At 39.3% G+C, this 9,794-nt stretch overlaps 1 protein-coding gene across 6 annotated transcripts in view; it reads left to right on the forward strand.

Annotated features, from left to right (window-relative positions):
- Nucleotides 1-8,203, forward strand: part of LPP (LIM domain containing preferred translocation partner in lipoma) — a 110,156-nt gene extending 101,953 nt beyond the window's left edge. For all 6 annotated transcript variants that reach the window (XM_053458772.1, XM_053458771.1, XM_053458776.1 and 3 more), the window contains 3 exons: nt 5,432-5,610; nt 7,553-7,673; nt 7,759-8,203. In XM_053458772.1, coding sequence (XP_053314747.1) covers nt 5,432-5,610; nt 7,553-7,673; nt 7,759-7,887 — 429 coding nt within the window. In that variant the 3' untranslated portion in view covers nt 7,888-8,203. The remainder of the gene's footprint in view (nt 1-5,431; nt 5,611-7,552; nt 7,674-7,758) is intronic.
- Nucleotides 8,204-9,794: the final 1,591 nt, after the last annotated feature.

Consider the following 9,794-nt stretch of genomic DNA (forward strand, 5'->3'; position numbering starts at 1 on the left):
GGTGGGTTTGACCCCTGGGCTCAAGGATGCTGACCTGATGAAAGCCTTACCTAAAGAGTCTTAAGTCTTTTACAAATTCCTTTATGATGACAAGTGTAGGTTATCCTAAGCTTAGAGAGAGAGAGAGAAACTTTCTATGTTTGTGACTCAAGCTAGAGAGGAAAGAATAAAATGACTGATTAGCGTAGCGTACTAGAGTGTAGTTAATGTTTGTCCGTGTGGAACAGCACCGTGTAAAGGGTATAACAATTAAGCAGCCTAGCCTGCTGTCTATAACGTTTGACAATGTGGGGGGCCCTGCTGCAGCCCACCCCTTTAAATCTTAGCATTTATCAGACGGCAGTATAAAAGAATGCTGGCTGGGATTTGATTTTCTAAATCTTTACTCTGTCGTGAAACTGGAAACTGTCCATTAACTATGCAACACCTAGGATTTAAATAGACGTGATGTAATCCTACTTATGCTTTTGCTCAAATTTGGTATTTTTCATCTTTAGTAAAATGAGTTCTCAGCTGGGCGCAAAAGCCTGTGTTTCCGTGTATGCATTCTTTTTTAAACCCGAGCAAGCGAGGGAACACAAGTTTCTTATTGCAGAGTCACACAGCTGTGTACTAGATACAGTGCAACAAGCTGGGATCTGCCAGAACCAAAGGAAAATTCACACTTGGCAGATGGAACTAGCTTCCTCCTCTGTCAACAGGCACAGAACGGGTCTGGGTGTTATTTTATTTTTGTGTAGGAGTTTGCGTTGCTATTTGAAGAAATGAGTGCACAGCATGCAAGCCAGGGGAAAAAATAAAGGAAAACTGCCATTCTCATACTAACTTATGACACAGAGAACTCTCCAGAGTTTGGTAACATGAAAAAGGGTTTCTAAATAGAGTCCTGTGGCTTCCTGCAGCCAGCAAAGACTCTTACTTACTACCCAACCTGCCCAAAGAAGCCATGGATTCTACTGAGGTCCGTGCTGCATAGAAAGTCATGCTAATCAAACATTGGTTTAAACCTTAGTCTGAGAGTTTAATATTCAACAATTTAAATATTAAGACCAATGCATCTTTGCCACCTAGAAGTTTCATAAGGTCCATTATTAGAACCATCTTGGTTGCCACCATTAGCAAGTCAGGTGAACTCATTTAGAAAGCTCACAGTTCCCTGGAATTACAATAGTATAGATCAAAATGAGCTTACCAGTTAAATATCTAGTAGAAACCTATAAGATACAAGCTTGGTTTTCTTTTTTCTGCATTCAGTATGGAATGTGTTGTGGCTTCCAGCCGACTGTCTTGCGTTTCTCAGATGGACAGTGTCCTGCTTATTCCAGATGGCTTGCTCACAGGGGATTAAAACACCGACAAGCAAACTTCCAGCAAAGCAAAGGCAACATACTGTATGTGCAGAAATCATTTTGTAATTAAGCAAAACATTTTTACATTTTTGGTGGCTTGTTGCGGATACATATTTATATTTAGACTGGGTTTTTATCATAGCAATGAAATACAGTTTCCTCCCTCTGTCCCTCTTTGTCCATCATGTTAAATCCTCATGTGTTAGTGACCACATGAATTTGAGACATGCCCCTGGCTATCTGTGTCGTGCTTCGGTCTTGGAACCAGAAGTTGACATTGCAGATCTGTGGTTTGACTGGTTAAATGCACGTTGTTTACATGGAACTACTGAAAACATTTGAGCTTGTGCAGCGTGTCCTGAACTTGGCAATAGCTTTGAAGTAAATACATTTTCATGTATATGATGTGCTTTGACGGTGGCTTTCAGGAGAATTAATTACTCCTGAGGAGGATTAGATCTTGAATTTTACACCCTATTAAACTAGAAGAAACCTTAGGTGGTCAGAAGCATCTTTGTCCCATCACTCTCCCATCATCCCTCTGCTGCACACAGGAGTAGATGGAGATTTCAGTAATTCCAGGAATATTTCATCTTCAGCTAGAGGGAAGACCTTTAACAGGATTCTACTAATGTCTGGCGTTTCTCAGATTTCTGCATTTTATTTAAAGCTTTTAGCTACTAGCCTAGGATACCATAAATTGATTGCACTTCTCTGAATAGCCATAAATTTAAGAAATCCCTTTGGTGCCTTCGGTACTTTTTACATATTACTTGTAATTTGATTATGGATGAGTTCCAGTATAAAGTATTCACTGACGCTTTATTTTTAGCCTAACCCATCACAGCAGGTAGAATGTATTCCTTGGCTGAGAAGCTTGCAGTCTATTCTTTAATGGGTTGATTACATTTCATTTGATTCTTCTTAATACTTAAATTGTGGGATCTGGAAACACTGAGAAAAATGTTTTAAAATCTGACAGTTAATGAAAATAATCTTGATCCAATAACATCTCCATGCCTTCAGTAAAATCTGTCCATATCAGATGTGTAGCTTTGTCATAAAATCATTGTGTCCACTACTCCAAAGGCTGCTTAAGTACTATTGTAGGAATAAATACAAAGATCGCTTCATTTTGAAGTGTTTCTTGTTGGCAGCCTTTGATCAGCTATGTGCTTAGAGCTTCAAACACCACGGAACCTTCTTAGGATGTGCCTTTTATGAATTTCCGCACCAACGGGACTTTCTGATAATTGAGACAGAAGTGAAGTAGATGTTTTTAAGTGTTGTGTTCCTACATATGCAATGATCGTTAGTGGTGTCAGCTGTGTACTAAAATCAACCAGTTGTCCTAATTAATAGCTGTTAGGCTGCACCCATCCATCTTTACCATGAGAGGCGTCTGTACATATTTCTATTTAATGTGCTTTATAGCAGGACACACACCACTCAAAATGGACACGATTAACTTTAAACAAAGGAACAAGCCCAGAGCACTGAAACATCTAGTTTATACTCTAGTAGAAATAGCTGGAGTATTGGGTAATAGTGATACAATGTGATTAAGAAATATACTTTTTCTCAACGCCTCTCTTCGGGACATTAATGTTTGGGGCTCCTTTGTGGGAACGGTTTTATATCTTCTTTGGAAACTGAAATACTGCTTACTTCTCCAAAGTTCTTAGTCATTTGCTTTGCCTGCCAAGCTCGCCATATTGGAATGCTTTCTCATCAGGAGTGTGTCTGATTCTGTGGCAAGTGTGCTATTCTGAGCGACACTTCATGCCTCCCTACGCTTCGCAATGTAATCTGTAGAGAGGGTGCTAATCTCTATATTTCACTCCATACCACGGCAGGCACTCTGATACTTTTAATGGGTGTTACTAATTGACAGAATAACTGACATAGAATCTTCCTTCTATACCACAAAGGAATGCTAAGGCTGTACATTATGAGATCCTAATGTGCGGAGATAGAATTCACAGATATATATGTCATAGCTACGATGTGAACAGTTAGTGGATTTTTTATTATTACAGCCTGTCAACCTTATAAGTAGTGTGTGTGTGGGGGGGTGGTAATGTAATATTATCTATAGTATTTATGTGTTTATTTTATAGATTATACTTGCATGAAATAAAATGCATAAAAATAGCTCTATATAGTGTAAATACTTAATGTACTTTAGGTTGTGCCTTTTATGTTAGTATCCTTCTGGTGAGTCTGTTGTACATCTTTATGTTTAAAATAAAGTCCAAGAAAGAATATAACAAAGCATGGCTACTCTTTCCTTTTTACCTCCCGGTTTGTATGGCCTAATGGTATAGAGTGAGCCGTGTATGGGCCACAGACGGATCAAGGAGTAAAGATCCAAAGCTACTATAATCAAATTCACAAACTTCCATGAAGTTAACTAACTCAGTTAATTAGGGAGTCATAAGCTCTCGCTGTAATTGGGGTAAATTGTCTATATTATATTAACTGTGGCACAAGGGTGTGGTAATTATAACCATAGCATATTACAAATAATGTGCATGTGTATTATCTTCTTATAAACAAGTGACATATTTAGTGCAGGTGTAAGTGTGTGTCTGTGCGCATAGAAATCTGTGCGCTCCATAAAGGGACTGGGGGAAGATGAGGAGACACACATCATGTTTATTTAAAGAATGTTTTGCTGTTACAATTATACCAAAAAGAATTGTACAACTTGTTTTCAAGTACACTGTGTCCTGGGATGATCAAAAAAAGAAAGGGTGTTGTGCGTCTCGGAATAAGAGAGCGAAGTCTTGGTGGTACGGAAGCTGTGCTTCTGGGGTTATCTGTCAGTGTGATGTCTGACTGTGTGTGTGATCCGCACAGCTGGGAGGCAGTTCTGTCTCGCCTTGCAATCCTCCTGTGATAGTGCAAACAGACTATCCATGGGTGACTTCAAGGAGCTGTGTGATGCCAGGATGATGCCATTTATACCTGGCATTTGAACACTGCTCTTGCTGCTAAAATGTTTGGGTTTTTTTTGTGTGTGTACATAATTCATTCGCTTTTATCTCAAGAGTGATTTTGATTTCTTGCATCTTGCTGTTTGCTGTATGAGCACAGACTCTGTAGGGGGAACTGTTGTATGTATATGTATAGCTGACTATGATACTTGTGAAAGATCTGGGAATCAAACCCTTAATTATAATTAAATTATAATGATAAATTAGTAACTTATAGAAAGTGCCCAATTGATCAACGTATAATTCTTGAGTGTTTAATCAGCCGTATTTCTCAAGTTTACATGTATCTAGCATTATGTTGTTTTTTTTATATATGTGCCCAATTGTTGACAGGCTAATATATGTAAAGGAAGCCGTGGATGGATGTTATATATGTATGAATAATTGTGTGTGTATCTGCACATGTAGTGTAGCAGGCCTATATGTTTCTCAGATAATAGACCATTATGGTCACAGTTTTGCGAGCTAATGGAATGTGGGGTCAGTGGCAGCATTTCAGACTGGACACGCAACAGATGGATCCCATAAATGCTTAAGCTTGCAGATAAAATACAGTCAGTATTTGCATTCATAATAGAAAGAAGCACTCGAATTGTCATTCATCACTTTGTTTCCTTGGATTACTTGATTTGGATTACTAACACCTGACTAGCAGTTATTGCTTAACATTTTCTGGAACTATAATCCTTTCACTACGTTCATGAAGGCTGTCCAGCTCTATCATTTTCTGAACATGAAAAGTGGCTGGTTCCTATGGTGATAAGATCACTTTTCACAAAAAAGAGCCACAAAACCCCAATGACATCAGATTGCCGTGATAAGTGTGTTAAAGAACTAACTAGTTCCCGAAGAAACTCTGTATTGGGTAAATGCACTAGAAAAAGCTCACAAGAAAGTTAGTTCACTACATGCTGAATACCCGTCTTAATACAGCTAATGTGTTACTGTAGGTCTCTTTGGTTAGTGTTACTGACTAGAAGGCGTAATCTCTTAGACGCAGATGACTTAGTATTTTATAGTAATGTATTGCGAATGATCTTCCTGAAGTTCTCAATGATCAGTAAATCTGTTTCCCTTGAACAGCGGACTCTGGAGCAGTGCAACGTTTGCTTCAAGCCTATCATGGAGAGGATCCTGCGAGCTACCGGGAAAGCCTACCACCCTCACTGCTTCACGTGTGTGGTGTGCTTCCGCAGCCTGGACGGTATTCCCTTCACCGTTGATGCCTCCGGCCATATTCACTGCATTGATGACTTCCACAAGTATGTTCTTCTCAAGACTTTTCTGTTGTACCTGTTGCTTTATCTAACATTTCCAGCATACAACATTTCTTATACCCCACCGTCTGTTTCTGAAAAATAACAAGGAAGCAGACAGGAGTCAAATAGTGCTTTTGTCTACAAGAATTAATCTTGTAATGCATATGAAATATACAGATTGACGTAATCAATAAAAATAAGCGGCTAGTAAAAACGTTCACTGTATTACCTTAGTTTTGTGCGTGCAGGTCAAACTAGAAGTGGCTGAATAATCAAGTTGAGAGGTTTTAATGTCATGTGCAAAGCTAACAGTCATTTATCTAAAGACCTGCATGGTCGGCGCAACAAAGCTGCCCAATAAACACTTGGTAGAGAACGGGAGTATGTGTGTGCATCCGATATTATGACACGCGTTATTTTTTGGACACTCTGGTAATGTGTGAAAAATGTCTATGGGCAAAAATATCATTAGAAACTTCAGCACAGGATTCCTAGTGATGTTAGTGCACATTACACCCCTCGATTACAACAGGAAATGAAAAGTGACATCTGCAAGTTTGTATCTTGTTGGTTTGCCTTCAGCCGGAATGTAATTAGCGGCCTGTGACAGATATGGCTTTAGACTGATGCTCAAAAATTTTCTTCAAACTGACACCACAAAAAGCCACGTTATATGAGCCAGACATATCCCTTATATTGTCATTGTAGCGACAAGGATGTCTTCTGTTGAGTGGTGCTGCACAGTATGGCTTCTTATGAGGAAACCTATGAGCTGCAGCCACTGGAATCACTTTACATTCTATGGAAAATTTAGCACAGGTGGCATATCGGTGAAATTAAAAGCAACCCAATATGGGACCCAAGTGCCATGGAAAATACACCTAAAGCCAAAGATGACAAACAATTGTCCACAAAACCAGCACATGCTATGCTTTCAGGATAACTGTATGTATAAATGTGCGGATGCTACCTGTATGACTGTTAGGGCTCCTGCCGGGCTGTTAAACAATCCTATAGGATTGATTCACATTGATTGATTCACAAACAAAACCACAGGCTTATGAAATGTGTATCGACTAACTCGCTAAAATCATTGTTTTTCCATTAGCAGCCTGGTGTTTGGCATGTTTCCCCCCACTGGTCACATGTTTTTGGATATCCCTGCTTGAGCACAGGCATCTTAATGAAAACAAATCACTAAATCATTTTTTAAGAAAAGGATGCACAGAACAGCTGCCTGTTTGCAGCCTATGAGGCCTGAAGCTGAGTACCACTGGTCTCGTGGATGTCAACACTGTGTAATGCCTCTATAACCCACTGACCTATAAAAACATCCACATTAAAGATAAAGAACCTTATGAGGGATAGGGAATGGGGCTGTATTTTAGACACCAGACATTAGTGCGCATGCAGCACATTCGCTGTGTCAGTTGTCCGAAAGTGCGGCTCTTATTATATACCGTTGCATAAACTTGCGCTCCGTTTTCCTGGGTAACTGAAAAAAGACATCTTTAGTTGTGGCCAGGCAAATCAAAACTACTTCCCCTTAATCCAGTTAATCCTGGTGTGGTGTATTTAAATCCCAAGAAGCCTCATGTTTTGTTTCTCTCTTTGATCTTTATTTAAATGTCCTGAAGTCATTGAGGGATCATGGGATGTGTTTTTGGTGCTTACAGGGTGTGGTAATTTGCACAGTGTTACCCATCAGGTTTTTTTATGCAGCTAGAGCATGATTCCGAAGTTTATCCTTATAAAAATAATAAAGGGAGTCAATTAACGTGATCCTGTTCTAACACCTTCTGAGGCCACCCACTGCCTTTGCTCAACCTTCTGGCTGAGACCTGTTTCAATGATATGGATTGTTTAATCTATGCAGCCGTTCTGTATGTAGTCTAAAATGATGCAGGTCAGGATTAAGTTTCCACTTATTATTTCTGATTTTTAGGAAGTTTGCCCCAAGATGCTCAGTGTGTAAGGAGCCAATTATGCCTGCTCCTGGCCAGGAGGAGACTGTCCGGATTGTAGCTTTGGACCGTGACTTCCATGTGCAGTGTTACCGCTGCGAGGTTTGTATTGTCATGACTGGAGATTGTGGTGGTTCATTTTGTATTGCATTATTTGTTTATAAAATGTTTGTTCTTTTTCTTTAAGGACTGTGGAAGCCTACTTTCTGAAGGGGACAACCAAGGTTGCTATCCTCTAGACGGACACATCCTTTGCAAGTCTTGCAACTCTGCGCGTATCCAGGCTCTGACTGCCAAGTCTAGCACCGATCTGTGAAGAAATAGTAGCTCAGGCTCAATATCATCCTCCATGCTTCTTACAACTTGTCAACCCAATGGCCACTTGTAGATCACCAGGCCTTTATACTAATCTTGATCTAGACCACTGTCCTATCCTCTGTAGCACATTGTCATTACACCACAACTACCGGTACTTATTTTAATAAGTAGTTATATTTAGAAAAAAAAAAAACCTTAGGGGTTCCTTTGTGCTCTACTTGTTTAACAATGTGCCCTTATTATATAGAGACATAATGCTTATGTTCTGCAACCCATTTAGCTTACATTACAAATGATTCTCGGTTGATAAAATAGAAACAGCAATGGGCTGCTATAGGTTAGATAATTTTGGTTGTTCCCCTGCCTTAGCTACGGCCTCCCAGTACCATAAAATACACAGAAAGCCCTCTGTCATATTCAATTATGTTCAACTGAGAGAAGCAGAGTAGAGATGATTTGGTCTGGGCATTGGAGTTTTAAATGATCTATAGCTTCCATATTGAAAAATGCCTTATATTATCAGGCTAGAGGGTGTTTTTTTGCCTAGGATTTTTGGTTCTTGGTCCTTGGATCTTTGTGTTTTTCCTTCCATGGCTTTGCTCCTTTAAATAGCACATTATTTGACTGCTGGTAATGCCATTGTATGTATGCGACGGGATATTTTTAAAAGCAAATTTATCAGTGCTGCGTAGTTAGGAATATGGAAGCACAGACACTCACCCGTTCACTGGTACACTAAGTTGCAAGAGCACAGAGTAAACACAATTTGAAGTTCTGTCTCTGATACGAGACTTAGTGGTACCAGTGTTTTAAACGAGATATGCAAATGTTAACTATGTGCCTTAGCATTACGTTGTTACTGAGTCAAGAAGATCAAAGTTCCCAGACGGATAATGTTACTCTAGGACGACATCCAGGAGCTCTAGTCCTGTTTAACTATTGCCTAGAGACACCAAATGCAGTGCGTTGATGGGTCACATACCGCAGTTGTCCACTAGTATTTATATTGTGCGTGATATTTTCTATATGTAAGGGCTTCTACCTGCTTACCCGCCCCTCCTGGATAATAGAGAGTAATGGGGAACGTATTGATTTTGCTCTTGGCAACGTAGGTCAGATAATTAAAAAAATAAATAAAAAAACTTCTATAGATAAATTCATTATTAAACGAAAGTTTCTTGGAGTAGGAAGTGTCCAAGTTATTGTAACTACGTGGCTAGCTAGGAATTATTCATAGAGGGAGCATTGCATGTTTGTTTCCTTATAAAGAAAAAAGTATAATATATATTTTTTGTATTCCATACTTTTTTTTAAAGTGAATTTCACCATAGTATAGGATATGTTACTTAATGATTAAACATACTGTAAGTGCCAATACATTGGAGGAGGGTACAGTTAGTGGTTTTCTAACGGGCTTGTCCCCACGCCATTTAGCTACAATCATTACTCTGCTCGTACTGTATGAGTATCCACACATCTAACTTGAGGTGCCTGCGCAGCAGTGAACGGTACTAGAGACATAGGATATAGGGAAAGGGAGGAAATACATTTTATGGATGATAAAGACGTTACTGGTAGACGCTACAATAGAGCTTTTCTTGGAGGTAGCTGGTGACTCCAGTGTTCAACAGAACATGAGTATTCGTAAAATTAACACATTTTTCATCTGTCTGGACTTTGATGGGTTAACAAACTAGAGTTTTGTGCCACTGTTTATCTACACGTTCATATAACCACAACAGGTCAATTATCTATCCTAAACCTGTTTTTCACTGACAAATATCAGCTGCCAAAAGCACAATGTTCATTTTAAGAGGCATGTACTGCACTGCACAATGCATACTTCACAATAAGGCCTTATTATTAGTCATCAATTTCATTCAAATGCAAAAATTCTCCACCCCG

Source organism: Spea bombifrons, chromosome 3, assembly GCF_027358695.1.
Source record: "Spea bombifrons isolate aSpeBom1 chromosome 3, aSpeBom1.2.pri, whole genome shotgun sequence".
NCBI classification, from domain to species: Eukaryota; Metazoa; Chordata; class Amphibia; order Anura; family Pelobatidae; genus Spea; species Spea bombifrons.